The 21,100-nt window shown below is 39.3% G+C and overlaps 1 protein-coding gene across 2 annotated transcripts in view; it reads left to right on the top strand.

Moving 5' to 3' along the window:
- Positions 1 to 21,100, top strand: part of ASCC3 (activating signal cointegrator 1 complex subunit 3) — a 362,388-nt gene that overhangs the window by 61,818 nt on the left and 279,470 nt on the right. For both annotated transcript variants that reach the window (XM_054986845.1, XM_054986854.1), the window contains exons 7-8: positions 931 to 1,072; positions 2,651 to 2,776. In XM_054986845.1, coding sequence (XP_054842820.1) covers positions 931 to 1,072; positions 2,651 to 2,776 — 268 coding nt within the window. The remainder of the gene's footprint in view (positions 1 to 930; positions 1,073 to 2,650; positions 2,777 to 21,100) is intronic.

The following is a 21,100-nucleotide window of genomic DNA, read 5'->3' as shown; positions in this document are numbered from 1 at the left end:
CTAGAGGAGTCAGCAGCAAAATGACCAGCATTTCATGGGGAAGGGAAGAGGCCCAAATGAATTTGGGGTGTGTGAATGGATCCAAGAAACACACACACACAATCAGTAGTAGCCAGGGAATCTAATTACAAGCAAAATGCTCCCTGGGGCAAGCTGATGTCTTTGCTCTCAAAAAAATGATTTAGTGGGTTTCTTCGGAGGTGGACAGTGGAGTTGGGAGTGACTTAATGGGTCTTCCTGAGGTGAACTATAGGTGTGAATGGTGCTTGATGACCCTTTGAATACTGGATGGGAAAAGCTACCAGGTTTGCTGCATAGCTTGGGTGGTACTTAATTAGGGTAAGTGGGTGAGGCTAAGTAAGGCTAGGCGTTGACGAGATTAGTCAGGAGTTTTCTGGGAGCCTTGCTGTCCTAAGTTATGCATCTCTCCAGGGCAAGAAGGGGGTGTTTAGTCAGCCAGCCCCTCTAACTCTCCTTTAAAAATATTTTTCCAGGCCTTTTTACATGTCTGGCATATTTTATTTCAGGCCAGGCAGTGTCTTGCACTTATGCTATATGAGGGAGGGAATTTATGATTTTGTATCAATAAACAGCCCTTCAGTGGAATGAGGAGTTTGACCGCTAACAGTTTCAGCACAGAAGGAGCAGAAGCCCCTCCACCCATGCACTGCAGTCCTGATCTACATTGTACCACTGCAGCGCTTTAGAGTTAAGTTCACACAGGTAACTTGCAGGTGCTATATGGCTGCAGGTCCTCATGGCAATCATGTGTTATATGCAAGTGTGGTTTGGATCCAATCTAGAGGGTTTAATGTGCCTGAATTCAAATGCTCTCTAATTGTATAATATGTGTTTATAATGTTTATATAAATGTATCCTTTATTGAATATGTGTGATATGATCCTCTTTGTCACTGGTTTGTGGTTATAGAGAACAAGCACTTTTGAATGCTCGCACAATGCCAGTTCTTGGCAGACAGAGCGATTCAGACTTTGAAAAAATTCATTACCCACATGTTTATGACTCACAAGCTGAGGCTAGGAAAACATCAGCATTTATTGGAGGAGCAAAGGTATGTTTTTGACATTGGTTTCTGACTAATATATTTGGGCTAGCATGAATTTTGTTGAGGGGTATTTTCAAATACTTTTTTCACTCTTCAGGGGCAATAATATTTCTTCCTATTAATTTAACAATATTTCAGTCAAAGAATACTTGCATGTTTCTTCATGTTACAGTCCAGTCACTCTAGAAAGATTTCAACTGAATTCATTACCATCAGTTCCAGTGAAATTGTTGGAGGCCTTGGTAACCTATTCTATATTCAGATGTTCTTGAAATAGGATGGTGTGATTGTTGTGATTATAATTATTTTAGTACCACCAGTAGTTTGAAGATATTCCTGGAGAGTTTCAAGATATGGATTTGAAAAAAGATTGTTCCTGATCAGAGATAGTCTGGATTCTGTGTTTTCGGGTTAGAGGATCGTAGGGGTTTACTTACTGAAACAATTTCCATCTTTGTAAAACCTCCAGCCTTTGGAATTAAAATTCCATCTTGCCTGATAGGCATTTTTGCCTTCTCATGGAATTCGGGGGTAAACTAACTTGACTTAGGGTTGAAAACATACCTCTCTTTTCCTGTGAAATGTTTAGGCTCTGTCATGTTACAGGAGGAATTGTGTTTTTTAGAGTTACTGTGGTGAGCTAGGTTAATTTCTGTCCTGTATTTACTTAGGAAGGTTATTCTATTTGATGGTTCACCTGCTATTTAAGAATGGATTTTGCCCCACTGGTTATAGATGACATTGGTTAATAAATGAACCACACAAATAGTGGTCTCCTGAGCTGATGTTTGGAAAAATATTTATTTCCTGTTATGGTCAATTACAGTTTGCTCAATCAAAATGACTATTTTATGCTGTCATTCTCCTTTCATCTTAGTAACGCCTCCCTCCTCTTCACCTTACTCTTCCATGTTGTACAGTATATTTGGTTAGCTTTTATCTAGTTTTTCAAGCTAGTTTGCAGATCTTGGCTGAAACTGACTGTGGTTAGCATTCATCCAGATGTTTGCATCAACCATGACAGCATTACAGTGAAGGGGTGGGAGTGGGAGAAGAGAGGGAGGAAGCAAGCTGTCCCTTGGATAGGAATGTTTGCACCAAACCCGTATTTAAACTAGGCATGAAAATGCTATACTACATTTCTGCTTTAAAGACATGCTTTGGTTGAGGAATCCTTTGGTACTTGCAGCTACTTGTTGGTCCAATGAAAGATACCCTCTTACTAATTATGCATCTCTTCCATAGAACTAATACGGGCCCACATTATGAAATGTCATGTTCAGTATTTCAGTTCTCCTATTATGTAAAACCTGCAATTTTTAGAAGAGTCCCCAACTTGATCTTCATAAAGCTGTCACAGAATTATGGAATGGGAAAAAACTGGTCCTTCCATTGAATTCTAGGGACTTGTTTTGCCTTGTCTTAGCTGTATGCATAAAAATTACATGCTAGCTAACTCTCTGGTAGAAATTTTAATTCCTCTCCGTTGTTCAAATTTTGTTTATAAAGTGAAGTTTTGAAGCACTGTTCAGCTTATTATTTTGACTTTTTGCTTCCTTTTCTTTTCCTGCCTAATTTTCACAGATGCTTTTGCCAGAAGCTATTGAAAGAGAAAATAATAAAATGTACGAAGAAGTAAAGATCCCTCACAGTGAACCAATGCCCATTGGTTTTGAGGAGAAACCAGTTTACATGAAGGACTTGGATGAGGTGAGAATAACGTAACTTGTGCGATACGCGTGCATACTGTCTTATGCAGAGTACTTGGGGAGGGGGGCTGTATTTTCTGGTCTCAGTACTGAGATGCAGCAATGTGCTTTTTGAGAGAACTCCTTGGAAAAGCAGCTTTACATTGAGATAATTTTGAACCCATTATGGACTAAGTGTTTAGAACCCTAGTTATGTTAATCAAATATTTTAGCTAATTGCATAGACTTAATATTTAATTTTGTTACAAAATGTTTAGATTTTTAATAGCCTTAATTCCATGCCTCTGAAATTTGATTTTTTTCTCCCTCCACTTCAAAAAGTTGCATTAGAAAACCATCATTAAAATGATGACACATCTTGTGGTTGCTATGTCTCAGGGTTTTTTTTTTTTGTCTAACTAAGCTGTCAGATGCTTCATAAATATGGCAACATGTATTGTTGGGCAAGATTATAAAGATGCTTAGGTCCTAATTTTAGCTGTCTCTTGCTTAAAAACATAACTAACATTAGACTCAGTATCTGGAGCATTGCTGCTTGGGTGCCTCTTATTGCTCTTTGAACTGCTTCATGCATAACATTTTTGTTATGCAGAAAAATTATCTGACACTGGGGATGGAGCAGGAAGTACATCATTCTATGGATGGTACACTATAGCATGTGCATTTATACTTCCATAAGTGCAAGCTCCCTTGAGCTTTGACTCTTGAAAACTCACACCCTGGAAATCTAGTAGGTCTCTAAGGTGTTATTGGACCCGAACCTTGCTCTTCTACTACAGACCAACATGGCTGCCCATGTGAAACTACTTCCATAAGGTTTAGGAAGAATTTTTGAAATTATCTCCAGTTTAGAAGAGAAATTAGGTGTGGAACATTTCTGTATGTTTGGTAAACAGTGGGATATAGTGGTGGCGAGAATCAAATAGTTTAATTTTCTTCTATACAGAGTAGTAAGGGGAAGTGCAGTTACCAATGATGCATTCAAGCTTGTGGGCTTTGATCCTGCCAGTGTAATACAAATTCAGTCAAATGTTTCTTCATGCAGGTTATATTACAAGCACACTTTTCTTTTAACTGTGGTCATTGCAGTTGTGCAGAAATGTCTCTATGAATTGGCTTAAGAATGAATGGGAAGGTTTTGCCAGTTAGTTGACCAAATATTGGTTAAGGGTCAAATCTTAAAATGTTAATATTTGGTCCATATGCTAATTACACATACAAATGAGTTAGCTGTTGATTATGAAACAATGTAAATAACTAAAATTAATTGTAATTAATTATCACTTTTAATAGGTAATGTTTGTATAAGTGAGAATGAATCATAGAACAGATTTTCTCTTTGGCTTTTATCTGGGAACACTAGGGTCAGCCTATAGTTATATGCTTTGGGGGGGGGGGATTAAAAGAGAAAAAAAGCAAAAAATCCAACTAAACTGTTTTTTTTAAAAAAATAATTTTTAATTAAATTATGCTTAATAAACAGTTACAAATACAATAAAGGTAGATATTATGTTTGCTACCTATAAAAATAGTTAAATGAATGAGTAAATTTTTTTCTTAAGCATTATCCAAAGGCCTGACATTATTATTGAAAAATCTTTATAATATTATACTTGATATAAGGCTCTCTTTCTATATTGATGATACTCAGTATATTGGTAAAGATAATAAATAAAAATAGATTCTTTTATAAAGGTGATTAAATAAGGATTGTCATAGTGCCAGATTTTCAGTAGATTGGTTACCGAAAATGATATATAAAAAAGAAAACAAAACAATGATTTGTAACCATTATTCAGACACTTATTAACCTGCTTAACTAATCCCTCCTTCCCTTCCCCCCTCCCTCTCTTAACTCTAACTCAGTTTTAAAAGACATTTGTTAACTAACAACTAATGCAATAAAATAAGTTAAGCTGCTATTTACACAGTGGAATGCTTGACTTTATGGAATATTTGACACTATTTTGTCAACTGACTAGCATGGCAGTCCTTAGATGTACAATCACATAAATTAATTTTAGGGCAGATTAGAATCCCCGCTTCAGTGTCAGGTATCATATTTTAGACTGGCTCCTAGAGCCAAAGAAAATTTGTCATATGTGATATCTCAACTGCTGAATGTAAAAAATGCATGCTGGTAATATTTCTGCAGGGGATATGGAAGCTTACTTCTTCACACACTTATCTTGTACTAATATATACTTGATGCTTTTAGAAAGGTACATGTTAACTGTAGTAACAGAGGTACAGCTTGCTTAATTTGGATGCATAGCAGTTTTACTACAAAGCGATGTAAGGTAACACGTGTCCTTTCTTCTCCCACTGTAAATAGAACTGCTTCTTAATGCACTTCCCAGAATCAAAACAAAGTACTGTACAGTTTTATTTCTGGCCAAAAGCAAGCTTCTGAGGGGAAGAAAGAGCACTGTGCCCTTCTTACTAAAGACAGGAAAGGTCTAGTTGTGATGTGCGGTTTTCCCAACCCAAGAAAAAAACCTAAACTGCTCTTCACTAGCAGGTTCAGTGCTGGAGATTAGTAAAGATGAGCACCTGCCAATGCTCACTACTTGACTGAGGGCCCATCCTTATGGAGCATGCTTGGTCAGTTTCCCATTTTCCACTAGGAGAAGGTCCTGGTGGGGCGGGGGGAGAGAGGAGTACAAGAGAACTGAGCTATTCTGTTTCTTCATGCCGCCTGTCCCAGTTAGCTAAGAGGCCCCTCTAGCATTTCTGCCCTGACCTGGAGAGCCCAGGCAATCCCATTCTCAGCAGATCTTAGAAGCTAAGCAGAGTCATCCTTGGTTAGTAATTGGATGGGAGACCTCCAAGGAACACCAAGGTTGCTTATGCAGAGGCAGGCAATGGCAAACCACCTCTGTTAGTCTCTTGCCTTGAAAAATCCAGCAGGTGTTCCTATAACTTGCTTTGACTTGACAGCACTCTCTACTACCACCACAGCCTTTCTAGCAGCTTTTAGACTGCAGGCATCAGTGGGGCTAAGAGGAGTGTGAGAGAGTCACAGTTTGGTCCCTGCACTGTAGCCACAATTGGGTAGATGTGGAAGAAAGGAGAAGAGATGTGATGGAACAGTGAAAAGAACTATTGTATAAATGGGTGCCCTGTATACAAAGACCCATTAAAAATCCTTCTTCTAGCCCTGTTTCTTAGTTTGGAAGGACTATGGCTGAATTACTGTTTCCTTCTTCTGAATCAGCTGCAGGAACTGGGATAAGCAGGCACTGTGTTTTCTGTAGGAGTGTTGTAGAGGAGTGCTGGCTGATAGATCAGCACACATAACAGGGAGTGCTGAGCAGAATGGGAGTGTGTATGACTGAGGCACTATTTACCAGGTGAAACAAATGCCTTTTTCATAAGGTTAAAAAGAGCTGTAGGTAGCATATCAGTATTGCTGATAAATGGCTCAAGCTTTTTATTTAAAGTGGTTGGCCATGGAAGGATTTATTTCTTTTTTGTGCTATTTCCATTTCTTTAACGTACTGTAATTAATTAATGGCCTAAATAAAAAGTACATATTTTATTTTGCATAATGGCTAGCAATGATTAGAAAATCAATACATCCATTTTCTTTCGCTAATGTTTAGTTGCTTTTATAGTTTTACTTAGTAAGCAGGGTTGGTTGAAGGTGGGTATATTAATGGAGAAATTTTACTTCTGTCGTAATGTTTTATAGTGTGTTTGACTCCTTAGGTTCACTTTTCTTGAATGTTTTTAGTTACTTTAATGAAAGCTTGATAGTGCTGATCATGTGTGGTTATGGCAATGTTCTGCAGCAAAAATGAGAGAAAATGTATACTTTTGAAAATAAAATTATAAATATTTTAAAAACTGTAAATCCTTAGTACCTCTTCCTGATGGTAGGAATAGCCATCAGTGGCACAATGTCTGGTTGTGGTGGAGAAAGCATTCATGAAATGGTTAGCCTATCTGTAATAAAGTTTCAGTATTTGACAAATTTATAAATAAAGGTGTTTCTTGTCCAGATGATGACTGGTGTGAATGAATCAGTAGTAATTATATAGTTACTCAGTCATACAGGTGAGAAAGAAATGGAAATGTTATTTATACATCTTTTAATAGCTGTTTGGACAGCATAAAATGCAGTATTAATCATTTTTGCGCATATGTTCTGATGTAATAAACTATTTATCTTTCTGATTTAAAACTGTACAACAGTTTCTCAAGCTATTCATTCATTTACTGTATTCTTAGCTGCTTCTTAGCCAGTTTGGTTCGTAAAGTGTCTAGACATATTTACACTGTCTACCTGAAGCCTTTTAGAAACGATCTTTGCAAGCATTTTTGTTAAGGTTGCTTCTTTTCTTAGGACAACTTTCCTAGGTAATTGCCTTGGTTTTCTGGTTTGTTGATTGCTTTCACCTTTAAAAGAGAGATAAGTAGATGCCAATTGTATGTTATCTCTTTTTAATAATGTGTTTCTAGACTTGTGCTTCTTTCTTAGGATCAATCAAGATAATTTTATTGAAGCAAGATGTAAAGTTCTGACATGCTTTGCCCTGCCCTGTACTTTAAGTGGATATCCTCAGAGGTGCACATGGAAACTTCAAGTAAATACGGCAGCAGCTAGCTGAGAATTCTGTGGCGGTTGTTTGATTTCCTACCTCTGAACAGGGTAGGAGGGCAAAGGCTGTAGCTTCTCTCTGAGCAGCACTCCAGTGAAGGATTAGGATGTACAAAGGAGGAAAAGGGAGTGGTTTATAGAGGAAGAGGATAGATTTTCATATGTTGCCTGATCCTATAGTCTTAACGTATCTGCAGAGGTTCTGAAGTTGCAGGGGGAAAGGGGTCTAGTGATTTCCCAGTAAGAGGAAGAGACTGTCCACCCAGTAATGAACACTCCTTGTGGATCTAATTGAGCCTATGTTTTCCTTTGCTAGAATGCTGTATGTATTCTGTTCTTCCTTAAGCATTTAGTATTGTGACCAAATCTTATTGGTTGTATTTAGGGTCTTAGAATGTCAAAATGTGGTGATATGGAAGAAGCAGAGAATGAGAAAGGTGGGATGACTGAATTTCAAAAATGAACACATTTAGCATGTTTAGTTTGGTAATAAGGGGACTCTATTTTGTAAGGCAGATTCCTGGATGGTCCCTAGGAGGCAGGTTATTGTTCTGCAAACCTCAATTACTAAGCATAGCCTGAATTTTCATGAAGAAGTCACAGAAGAGAACCATTAACAGGCTAGTGTCCATTCATCAAAAAGAATCTGCCTATTTCTCATGAGTTCAGTACCCTTGATGCCTCTAGCCTGATCTTAATGTTAAACATGGTTTTTCCTGCAGTCTCAGACATCCTGTGGCCTGAGAAGTCATGGAGGTAGCTCAAAAAATTGTCTCCCAACCCAGAGTCTCTAAGAAGGTTTTTTAAAAAAGGAATGCATTTTATTGCATATGACTTGAATAATTTGATTCCTAGATTTTGTTTTTTATAATGTATATTGGTCTATGTTTTTTTTTATCCTTTCCCATTTCTGCATTATAATTTTGAAAATTTTATTTATTACATATTAAAATACTGCCTAGGAATAGAATGATCTATATATTCTAACATATATTCTGATGCTGAATATGGAAATTAATCTCATGGCTTAATTTATTAATTTTGTTAAATCATTTGCAATCTTCCCCTTTTGCTAGCTGTAGCAAGTTTGAAATGTAAAGCATATAATGAGATTCAACAAACAGAAATACAAGCCCAGCAACAATTTTAGTAAAATCAAAGTAAGGATTCAGTTGCTAAAAGCATTCTTTCCCTTCCAGTTAATAGTGCATGTATAGATGCACACATTGGTTATGCATGGTCCTAGGTGGATGGGCAATCTAATGTACTATGGGTGCTGAGTGGACCGTTCTGCAGCTTAGTCCAGCAGCTGGGGCTGTGTATTGATCATCTTTTAGGTAGGAAAGGGAGAGCAGGAGACTGAATCTAGCTACCTATCTAGTTCCCTATCCAAACAGCTGATCAGCAGGATATCTGCTCTTACACAATCCTGACTGATCTGTGTTTGGTTCATTGCTTTTAATAATATGCATTCAGGAGCAGAATATTAAATTGGGAACTTACATTGAGCGTCATTATGCTTAGTATAATGTATCCTCGTGGATACACACCTTAACATTGTGAGGGGGGTTGAGTATGTCAGTGAAGCTGAGAGTAACACCATCAAGAGTACAGGCTTGGTCAAGAGTCTAAACTCCTGGAAGAGTCACTCAAAGTGAAATGGTCAAAGCTGAAACACCAGACTAAGATGCATCCATCCCCTTCAGCAATCAACAGTCACACCAGCAGGAGAGAATTGTATGTTCCAGTGGTGATGGGAGCAGAGTAATTCTTGAAGGTTAGCTAATGGGTAGCAGCAATAGTGGAAGGTGAGACTGGCAGAGAATCTTCCACGAACAACAGCTGTGTCACTTCAAATAACCCTGGTTAGTACTGCGCAGCAGAAGAAGGCGATGGTAAACCTTGAAAACCCTATGATGAGACAATCCAAAATGAAAAAAGATACAGAACTGGAGTCTATCAGAGTCTTAAGAATCTGTCAACAAATATGGAAAACGAAACAATGGTCCACGGTCTGGAAATGCTCAATCTACATTCCAATTCCAAAAAAAGGAATGCTAAGGAGTGCAGCAACTATTGGATTATCATGTTAATTTCCCATGCAAGCAAAGTGATGCTCAAAATTCTACAGCAAAGACTCTTACCATTTATGTGACGAGAAATGCCAGATGTTCAAGCTGGATTCAGAAAAGGAAGAGAAATTAGAGATCACACTACTAATTTACGAAGGCTAATGGAACATACTAGGGAATTTCAGAAGAAAATCGGCCTGTGTTTTATAGATTACAGCAAAGCTTTTGACTGTCTGGATCATGAAATGGTATGGAGAGTCTTAAAAAAATGGAGGTGTCACAACATCTGATTGATTTGATGCGCAACCTGTACTCTGGACAAGAGGCTACTGTCAGGACAGAATATGGGGAAACAGAATGGTTTCCAGTTGGCAAGGGTGTCAGACAAGGATACGTATTATCTCCCTACCTGTTCAACCTCTGTGCAGAGTATATCAAAAGGAAAGCTGGATTAGATCTGGAAGAAGGTGGAGTGAAATTTGGTGGAAGGAACATTAACAATTTCAGATATTTAGATGACACCATGTCACTGGCAGAAAATAGTGAAGACTTGAAATGACTATTAGGCTAAAGGTGGAGGTGTCAAAGCAGGATTACAGCTGAACATGAAGAAGACAAAAGTAATGACTACTGAGGATATACAATTTTAAAGTTGACAATGAGGAAATTGAAATTATTCAAGATTTTCTATTTCTTGGCTCCATCATCAACCAAAAGGGAGACTGCAATGAAGAAATCAGAAGAATATTGCGACTTGGAAGAGGAGCTGTGAGGGAGCTAGAGAAGATCCTTAAAGATAAAGATGTCTCTCTGGGAACCAAGATCAAGATAATCCAAATGATGGTACTCCCCATTACTATATATGCATGTAAAAGTTGGAGAATGAAGAAAGCTGACAGGAAGAAAATGGATTCATTTGGAGAGTTTTGTGGATACCATGAATTGTCAAAAAGACAAATAAGTGTGTACTAGATCAAATCAAGCCTGAATTCTCCCTAGAAGCTAAAATGACAAAACTGAGGCTATCGTACTTTGGTCACATCATGAGAAGACAAGATACTCTGGAAAAGTCAATAATACTAGAACTAGAGGAAGACCTAAAATGAGATGGCTTGACTCAGTAAAAGAGGCCAAGTCCTCCAGCTTGCAGGATTTGAACAAGTCTGTTAATGATAGGATGTTTTGGATGTCTTTCATTCATAGAGTCGCCATAGGTTGGAGGCGGCTTGATGGCATATAATACACACATGCCAGTATGCAAATAGGTCATATGAAGGCCTTTGAAATAATTTTGTGTAAGAAATACATTGGTTTCTATCCCATACTTTCCTTGTACATTTATTGTATTTAAGAAACTGCTTATCCCTTTTTTAATTGTAGCTTCGTAGTAGAAAGGCCAGGTGCTTCAAACAACCGACTCGATTCTTATTATGCTACTTACTGCAGTGCAAACAATCTATATTTTTAAAAAATTGATTTTATTCAGCTTCTTCTATTTTAACTTCACTTTTGTTGCTAAACGTGCATTCCATGATCAATTGTTCTGCTGAATAAATCTTCCACTTTTGGTGCTCTAACAAAGAGTAGAATTACAGGGCAGTATCAGTAATACAAAATGTTAAAAAACTTGCCAGCTGAGAGAAGGTATTTTGACTCACCAAGACTTTTGTGGTTCAAAGACATAAGTGGATACAGAATATGTAACATGTAAACTATGGTAATCTATGGTAACAGCTGTAAAGCGTGATGTAGTAACTGAAATGTATGTGTACATGGTCAGCTCGGAGGGGAGAACGCTGGAGTGAAGTGGTACTGTGTAGCTAGGAATGTGATAAATAGCTGCTGCTGTGGTTTGTGCTTATATATTTTGCCTTCAAATAGTTTATTTAATTAGTTTTCTAATTTACTATAATAAAAGATCTCTGTATGTAAAAGCCAGGATCTGGCCCATGTACAGATAGACTGATCTGTACAACAGGTAGCCATGGCTGTGATTTAGAGTTCTGCAATTCTGGGGATTCCTCCTGGTTTGCAAAAAAATACCTTCCCTCCCAATTAATATGAACACAAAGCATCAAAAAAACCCCCTCTAAGTTTATAGCAACCCAAAGTAGCACCTGATCACCACAGCTGCCACTATTGTGGTTGGGGGTGGGTATATAGCCAGCAGTGGGAGGGGTAAGCCAGAGCCAAGCTGAAAGGGGAGAGCAAGCTGAAGGCAGCAGTAGGAGGGGAGAAGAGCAACCGAGGGTGGCGGTTGCAAGTGAACCAGCATTGCAGGTGGGAGAAGCCACTGTCTTTAGTGGGGCAGTAGGCAAAATGGAATCTTCCTTCCCCTTGTGAATCCTCACAGGTGAATCCTTGTCAGAATATGCTTAAATTATGTTATGAAGTTAAAATGTAAAACTAACAAAACTCTTTTATAAGGCAAGGATTGTGTAACTTCCATTTCAAGAAACTTGGATCTGCTTTTCTCTATATAATTACAGGAAGACAAGTATTTGAACACTGTTATTAACGAGACTTACGGTTTGCTGGTAGCATGTCTGGTTAAAACTAAACAAACATTAGAAATACTCTAATTACTTTTAAAAGTTTTAAGTGTTAAGTCTGTTGCAAAACGAGTATGAAAAGCCATCCTTTTCTTATGGATTTAGATGTTATTAACAAATACGCTATTTAGTTCAAAAATTTTAGACTATAATTGCTAGGAAAACTTGTTTTCAGAGCAAATTGTAAAGCAGTGTTGTCTAATAATATTCTAAGAACTTTGAGAATTTCACTCTTGGAATGTTACGAAGTACAAACAGCACTTGAAAACACAAATTCTGTGTCTCATTTTCCTTTCCCCCAATAACATGTAATAAACCAGAGTGGAAGATGTGGGATTACAGGATGGGAATAGTTAAATATCATGTTTCATAGGAAACAATTAGTGCTCTGGCTCAAGATCTGCACATTCTGACTTAGGATCTCAGGATTCCCTTCCTATTGCATGTGTCACATGTTACGTGTCTCATGTCATGATCCAGCCTAATTTCTTCTCACTCCACCAGTGATCTCTCAGGTACAGTTTTGGAGTGCCTGGATTCATAGAAATGAAGTTCTACCCAAAAAAAACCCTTTCCCTACAACATGTCAGCTTTCATCTGACATGTTGCCTACAGACAGCTCCCCAGCCTTGCCTACTGACAGCCCACCAACTTTAAACAACTTCTTACTAACAGCCATGAACTGGCTAACAGAGTCACCAACACAGGTATCAGACCCTGCAACAGATCCAGATGCCAACTCTGCCCTCATATCTACCCAGAAAATACAATTACAGGACTCAGTGGCGTCAACTACACTATCTCTGGCTCTTACAGCTGTTCATCCTCCAACGTGATATATGCCCTCATGTGCCAACAAAGTCCATCTGCTCTGTACATTGGACAAACCAGCCAACCTCTGCCCAAAAGAATAAATGGACACAAATCTGACATTAAAAATGGCAACATCCAGAAACCAGTGGAAGAACACTTCAATCTATCAGGACATTCCATCAAGGACTTAAAGGTCACCATAGTACAACAGAAACATTTCAAAAACAAAATCCAACAGGAATCTGCTGAATTGGAATTCATATGTAAATTTGACTCAGTCAGACTTGGATTGAATAGAGACTATGAATGGTTATCTCATTACCAAAAGTAACTGCCTTCATAGATCCAGAGGAGTTAACCGTGTTAGTCTTTAGTTGCAAAAGAGTCCAGTAGCACCTTTAAGACTAACCAGCTTTACTGTAGCATAAGTTTTTGAGAACCACAGTTCTCTTTGTCAGATGCATGGACTCTGGTGATGACTGAACAGAATGCCTATTTTTGGTGGTGCACTGCCCTTTATTGCACAATCATAGCTATGGGCCTGGGTAGAGCAAAGCCGAAAAGCAGAAAAGAATGCCAGAAGCTTAAAAAAGAAAAGAAAAACCTGCTTAACCTCTGTGGCTGTATCTGAAGCTGCCTACATCTTGCAATAGTATGGCAAGCATCTTTTTTACCTACCAGAAATGGTTGATTTCCTGTAATGGTTATATGATTATAAAAGAAACAGTGTCAATAGATGAAAACTGTAGCATGATAAAAGATAATCTGCTTAGAACTATAAACAAGAATAGTGTTGACAAGTTGCCTCCTAAACATACTTAAGCATGAGTTCCGGATGCCATTTCTGATGAGTATTCTTAGGTTGTAATCTGACCCCTGATATTAGTTTTATTATTTTTAAAATTTCTACAATATCCTGTCAGAATAGGATTACTAATACAGAATTTGTGGCTTCAGCAGACTACACTTTAGACTTGTAAACTACCTAATGTATGTGAGTTAGCTGACTGGTTAGCTAGATGGTGCTTGTATTGTATAGCAACAATGTATTTATTGTGAGAGATACTAATTTTCATGTAGAATTTGCAGCTACTGTGGGGTCCCAGGCAAAGTTTCTGAAAAGATATTTCTGTTTGGTTGCTTGTCTATATTTGTTAACAGATGTACCCAGTTACTATATTCTTGTGTATGTTGATAGTATAGTATGGAATGGATAACCCTAGAGATTCCTGTAAGAGTGCTTACATGTTGTTTCACTTCTGGAATGCTTACAAAATGAAATGGGAAAATCTCTCATTGCTTAAAAGGGCAGCCTGACACACACAAGCTACAAGTCAAATACTTCTTACACCAATATGTCATCATTCTAAATGTATTCTGTCAGGCACCTTAACAAGCAATCCATAACCATGTGCAGACATGTAACTGAGTACTGTTGGAAGTTACAAAATACATTTTTCAAAGTTAGTATAGCCTGAAATTATATTTCTAGAATTGTAATATAGATACCTATTCTTGAACTGAAGATGGAAATGAAAAGAAAAATATCAGCATTTTATTGGGGGGAAAGTAGAAAAAAGCATGGGAGTGAAGACTGGTAGAAGTGTATTAGACATCAGGGTCTGGTAAGGTTAAAGAGTCCAGATATATTTCTGTCATAGGGTAACCTATGACAACAGGCCAACCTTCTCTGTAAGTCAAGTATAGATTTGTAGCTGTTACAATAGTTTCAAAGGTCAACCAGGCCTCCACAAAATGTGATTGCACATAAATGTGTTGTGAAATCAAAGTGATGAATTCTGTACCTGAGTTGTTTAATCTGCTTGAAATGATTGTTGCACTTTTAGCCTGAATGCATGTTCAGAAACTTGACAACTTATGGCTGTCAAGTTGCTGAACAATGGTCTGTTGTTCTAATCTATTTAATCATTGTTAGCGTAAAAGGTAGTGTGGAAGAAGCTTATACACTAGTTCTGAATTCTTTAGATGAAGAACAGGATAAAATTTGATAGGTGATGGGCTTTGGTAAATATTGCTACTGCAGTACATTAGTAGGACTAAACCTAGAGTCTCTGGCCATTTCTGTGATACATACAGACTACATTCTGATGTCTGAGAGCGGGACCACAAGTGACGCCTGACACAGGTTGGACACTAGTCAGCTTCCCTCAAGTTTTGATGGGAAATGTAGGCATCCTGGTCTTGCAGCTTGACTCTCTGACTGCTGTCCAATGGACTTTTCAACTGTCACTTGTCCAACATTCCGCCAAGCTGCCTACATTTCCCATCAAAACTTGAGGGAAGCTGGCAAGTGTCCAACCTGTGTCAGGCGTCACTTGTGGTCCCGCTCTCAGTTAACCTTAGTTTATATACCTTGGTTTGATTAAACTCTGGTGTAGTGTGGTGTCTGTTTGGATTGCCTAATAAACTGAGACTGAAAACCATAGTTTGTACCTCTGTTGTTTACTGGTTTGTTCTAACTGTGGTTTGTGCTAACATATGAATGCAGATATCTCAGTTGGTTCACTACATTGCCTGTCTTTTTACTCAGAGGAAGCATAGGAACCTATAGAGATCCTTCCCACTCTGGCTGCATTCAGCAGTACTGTTTTCTCCCTTTGCTTTATTTCTGCGTTCCCCTACCCTGCTAGTCATGACTTGCCAAGTAAGAAAGTGCTTCAGAAACTTCTTGAGGGAAAGGCGGTGAAAGGACAAAAGAGAAAGGGGGTAGGACTATAAGAGGTCTATTTTGTTTCTGATTATAGAAGATGTTGGAAGAGGAGGATTCAGCCCTGTCCCTTTCCTCAGGTTTCAGAGGGGGACAAACCAAAGAGTTAGAAAGATAGAGAGGTCAGGGCACACTGTTTACTGCTCTGACTGTCCTTTGATTATGTAGATTGCTATTCTCAGGATTTCTTCCTCCTGTCTTCCTCCCTCTCACTTCTTCTCTTCCGGGCATTGTTCCAGGCAACATCCCTCTCTCCTCCCTCCATCTTGGCAGCATGGATGCAGGACTTGTCCTAGCATCCATGTCCATCCTTAGACTAGATAGGTATTTAGGATCTGTCTCTCCTCCTTTCCTATCAGAGTATGGATTTCCTACAATAAAGAACTCGTTTCTTTTCTAAATATAAGCAAGTATATGCTTTTGTTCATCTTCGGTTTTCTGTGCAGTCCCACATGGGACTGTGCATGCACAGGCCTGACAATTCTGGAGGTTTTCTAGCTAAATCTTCCGGCAGGGGGCGCTCCTGCCTCCCAGAGTGCCTGTGCGGCTGTTTTCCGGCCAAAATAGCCCTAGGAGAGGTGGGGTGTCTCCTGCTACCCTCAGTTCCTCTTTCACTGCCATGCTGAGAGGTTCTAGCTTGTCATCGGGAGATAAGTGATTTCTGCTTATTCTCTTTTGTGTGCTCTTTTTTCTCTGAATATGTCTGAAAAGCGTTATTCAAGCCTTGCACTAAATGTAATACAAAAATGACCAAAACTGACGGTCGCTCCCTCTGCCTGATGTGCCTTGGCGAAGGTCACCAGCCACAGAGTTGTAAGCATTGCCTAAAGTTCACCCCCGAAGGCTTGATCCAAGCGATCTAGCAGGCTGAAGGTGGCTTTATGGGCTAAGGCCATGGAGGTGCCCACTCCCGCAGCGAAAGACCCAGCAGCGGCCAGGGAGACCGCACCATCAGAACCGAGACCGTCCTTGACTCCGAGATCATCTTCAGTTCCAAGACCTGCCTCGTTGGGATCGAAAATGCCTCAGAGCCAAGCACCATCTGCATTACCCGAAACACGTCAAGCGGGACTGAGCCAAGATCAAGCCACTCAGGATCCACGTTCACCCGCTTCGGATCCGATGGGGACCTGCCTCTCAAAGTTGAAGGAATCGACTCCCTCGGTTCCACAGAAGGCCCAATCGGACCTGGAGGCCACAGCCTCTGGGGGAAGTCCCCCTAGGAAGTATGCAAAGAAGGCCAAGCGTGGGTCTATGGACTGGCCATCAAAGATGTTGGAGAGTAGGCTGATGTGGTGATTGTGCAACGGCCCTGCACACCTTCTTTGAGGTCAGGATCTCCATCCCCCCATTCCAGATCAAGGTCTGTTTTTTCCTCTGAGGAGGAAGAGGAGCTGCCAAGAAGGAGACACCCTTCCAAGCATTCCCCACCAAGGGAACACTATTATTAGAAGGAGGAGGACTAAACACTTTAGGGTGGATTCTCAATTGTTTGTTTGTTTTGTGGGCACTAATAAAGAGAGGAAAGCAAGACTACAGCCAGGTGGGTGGTACATTGGAAATCTTCTTGGCAGATTTCTGGGGCCTACATACGATTTATTTATCAGAGGATATGTTGAAATGTTTGGACACAAAGAGGGAAGAGTGGTGTGCAGGAGAAAGAGAAGGTGGTAAGCGCTGTGAGAGATTTATTTTGTGAAGCATTTAGACAGAGGAGGAGGGAGCTTGACAATCCTTAGCCAAGAGACGAGACTCAGTTTGCCCTCCTCCCATTTCTTTTCCATTAATTGCAGTGAACCGTAGCAAGTAGGCCAAGAACATAGGGGCATAAGAGATGTTGGATCAGACCAGTTGTCCAGCATTCTCTTTCATACAGTGACCAACCAATTGTTCTGGAGCACCAGTAGACTGGGTATAGATGCCTTGAAATTGCCTCTTACCACCTTTATTCAGACACCTGCATATGCAGTAAGGATTTATCCTGGTGATATTAAGAAGCTTGGGATAGCAGGAAAAGAGCCAAAGTAACAAACTGGGGCTTACAAACGGACTGTAGGCTGTTACTTATGTCTGATAGACTAACAAAGGATTGTGCAACAGACTGCAGTTCATTGTGATGTCTGAATGCAGTCATAGTTTAAGAGAACATCTAGTTGAAACTTATTCTGACGGTCTAGAAGATGGTTGATCTCACTCTTCACATTGCTTTTGCAAAGAAGGTAACTATCTAAATTATGACGGGGGAGGGGGGATTTCTCTTTCTTGTGGACCAACTAAGGAGTGAAATAAAGACCTAGAGAAAAATAAGCAGCATAAAAACGTTATAAGCTCACAACATGAGTGTTTATTCCCTGAAGAATGTTCTTTGCTTTCACAGTTGTCACACTCCTACTTGATGGGTTAACATTTATTACCTCTGTCAGCTATAATTACCCTTTAAATTAGTCTGTGTTAGTTCTTCTCAGTTTTGTTAAACAGATATTGTAACATGGAGCTCAAAGGAGGTGGTTTCTCTCTCATCATAGGAGAAAGGCAAGTTAAATATGTACCCTGAAAATCATTATTTAGGGCATTGGGAGATTTTTAAAGTGATAAGATTGTTAAAAGCTTTAATTGTGACTCATGCTTGAACAGCTGGAAGTTGTGCCATTAGTTTGTGCCTATAGAGAATAAAATTTTAGTTAGGACCTTTCTATTTAACCATATTCTTGCACAGTGAATCCCCAGTTTTGCAGAGCAAATCATCCCAGCTTATGTACTGTTCCTATTTCATCATGTTGACTGAGGAATCAGAGTACATAGGGCTTCATGAGTGCAGTTCTACTTGTGGAATGGAACGTTTGCTCTTCCCCCTTCTTGCTGAAGCCTGGATCTCAGAAGCAGCATGGGGGCATTATAAGGGGAAGGACACATAGTGGAAATCTCCATGGATCTTTTCAACACAGATTTCTGTCACCGCTCTGGATTTTCCTTGGCCCCCCCTCCTGCTTCAGCACAATATCCTCATAAATGCTGCTCCTGGAAAACAGCAGTGAGGAGGAGCTGGAGGTCTGCAGCAGGAGGGCGGGGGGGGGCGGTGTCTCACAGACCCTGTTTTGAAGCAGATATTTGTTGAACAAAGAGAGGTCTGATAAATGGCTTTAGTTTTCATATTTGCAGAACATATTTTTCTCTGCTAAGTTCTTACTGTACAATCTTTGAATGAGATAAAGCACAGTCGTTGGATGCATGTCCAGAATAATCTCAGCAGTCTGTACTGAAAAAGAACAAATTTTGTTACATTTATCTGCATGAGCAAAGTCTTTGGCTCTGGGAGGAACTCACGATGTACCAATGTGGAAGTGACAAATCAGAGGGTTTTGGTATGATCATGTGGGTATCACATCATCAAGTCTGTATTAGATAGCCACATTCACCCTTGAGTGGTGGGGAAACAGCATTTGAACATTTTAAATAAATAAAAATAATAAACATTATTCTGGAGGCACTGTGCTCGAGAGATATTTATCTATAACAGAAGTTGTCAACATTTGCTTTAATGAGAGCTATTTCTGAGTAATGAAAAATATCCAAGGTATATAACCCCCTTCCAGCAGCATTTGACCAAGTTTTATTCAGCCCTAGAAACAGAAAATGGACTAGGAAAAGCACCAGAAGTGAAGTTATCAGCTAAGCAGCACAGAGAAGAATCCTATGAAGGAAAACCTTTTTGCAAAATTTTCCATAGTCTTCTAGAGAATACATGAGCTACTCTGCAGCAGCAAGTGTGTTACTGATAATGCACAAGATACTTGTTAGAGAGGCCTGCTCTATTAATGTCCAACATCACAAGCCATTTGTATTTATACGTCCAATAGTTTCATCATGCTCTTCATGCAACCTTAGATGTAGACTTATGTCTACAAAAGTTCATGCTACATTATTAGTTTCTTAATTCTGAAGTTGTCACAAAGCTCTTTAGTTTTCTTACTAAACAAATGTAATGATTTGTTTAAGAGGGAAAAGTCAATAAATGCAGGGACAGAAAATGAATGAAATATTGAATGATTATTATCACTGTCCTTGTATGAAGGGTAAACAGAATGATATAACTGAAAACTAGAGTTACAATTAAGTATTTTTTTAGATACATTTCTTGGAATAAATTACTGTGGCTGTTCATCAGAGACACAGTGTGCATAATGAGCTGGGCCATCTTTCTTTCTAGGTCTAACCTTATTCTGTCCAGAGTAAGGTTGGAATATGGGTCAGTGCCACCAATCATAAACATTGTTTTGAACTTGTCCTGCTAGTATTGTTTTCATGTGGTGCCTGCAAGTCATAGCTGACTTATGGCAACCCCTAGCGGGGTTTTCATGGCAAGAGAGGTGGTTTGCCATTGCCTGCCTCTGCAACCCCTGGTCTTCATTGGAGGTCTCCTATCCAATTACTAACCAAGGCCAACCCTGCTTACCTTCTGAGATCTGACAAGATCGGGCTCACCTGGGCTATCCAAGTCAGGGCTCTGCTAGCATTATAGTGTGGCAGTCATCCCCAATGTCCTCCTTATCCTTCAGGGCTCTGAACCAATCCTTGTGATTTAAGCCATACACAAATCCAATTGATTGTCAGCCAATTGGAGCCTGTAGAATTCCACTGAATAGGAAGGGGTAAGCCAGCCTCTTTTTAAGAAGAGAAAAGAGAGAGCTTTTCCTTCAGAAAGGCATTTTGGTGGCTGAGGCTAACATTGTAAGCTTAATCAGGCTTTTGTTTTTGCTTTTAATTAAGATTTTGGGTCAGGTTAAGGAAGGAAACTTGTTGGGTTTTTTTAGTGAAATATACAAGTACCCTGTTAAGGGACTGTCAAATCTAACTTTGCATACAGGTTCTATGACTAGAAGATCAGTGAGTTAAAGGAGTGGCCTGAAATCTGAGTAGTACACCTAGCAGCTGTGGTAAAATAGTTATAGTTGAATGTAGAATGTTGAGGAAACCTGTTTGGAGAAAAAGGAATCAAATCAGTCAGTGTTTCTGAATGGTAACTAAGCTCAGTTTCAGTGTGTTAACTCCCAGTGGGAAAAGCTTATAATCTCTGAGGAGTGAGCTAGTTGTACATTCTTATGGAAGTATTCCACACTAAACCTTTAGTGTGTTATACCCGTTATTCTCTGTAAATAAACATTTATTGTTCATCTTCATCTCTGTCTTTTCTGTCCTGTCAAAACAGCTGTTTAAATTAAGTACCATATTTTATTAGGGTCACAAATAAGAACACTTTAGGGAATTTAAAGCTTATACCAACCAGTTAATAAAAAATTGTGTCCTCCCTTTTTTACTGATTGTGGGTGGCTGAGGGGTTTTAAACAAATAAAAAGAGAGGCCAGAATGTGGGATCTGGATAGATCAGAGGGCAGTTATCTCAGCAGGCAATTACCTCAGAAGTCTCCCTCTTTTCTTCTCCTTCCCCTGTCATTACTGGTTTGCCACAATATAAAAGTAGTGACAACGCAGCCACGTAGGCTGATCAACATGCCACTGAAACATGGGAATGAAAAAACAGGAGCCAAAGAATATAGCT

Source organism: Eublepharis macularius, chromosome 1, assembly GCF_028583425.1.
Source record: "Eublepharis macularius isolate TG4126 chromosome 1, MPM_Emac_v1.0, whole genome shotgun sequence".
Lineage (NCBI taxonomy): Eukaryota > Metazoa > Chordata > Lepidosauria > Squamata > Eublepharidae > Eublepharis > Eublepharis macularius.
This window is presented reverse-complemented; position numbering and strand designations above follow the sequence as displayed.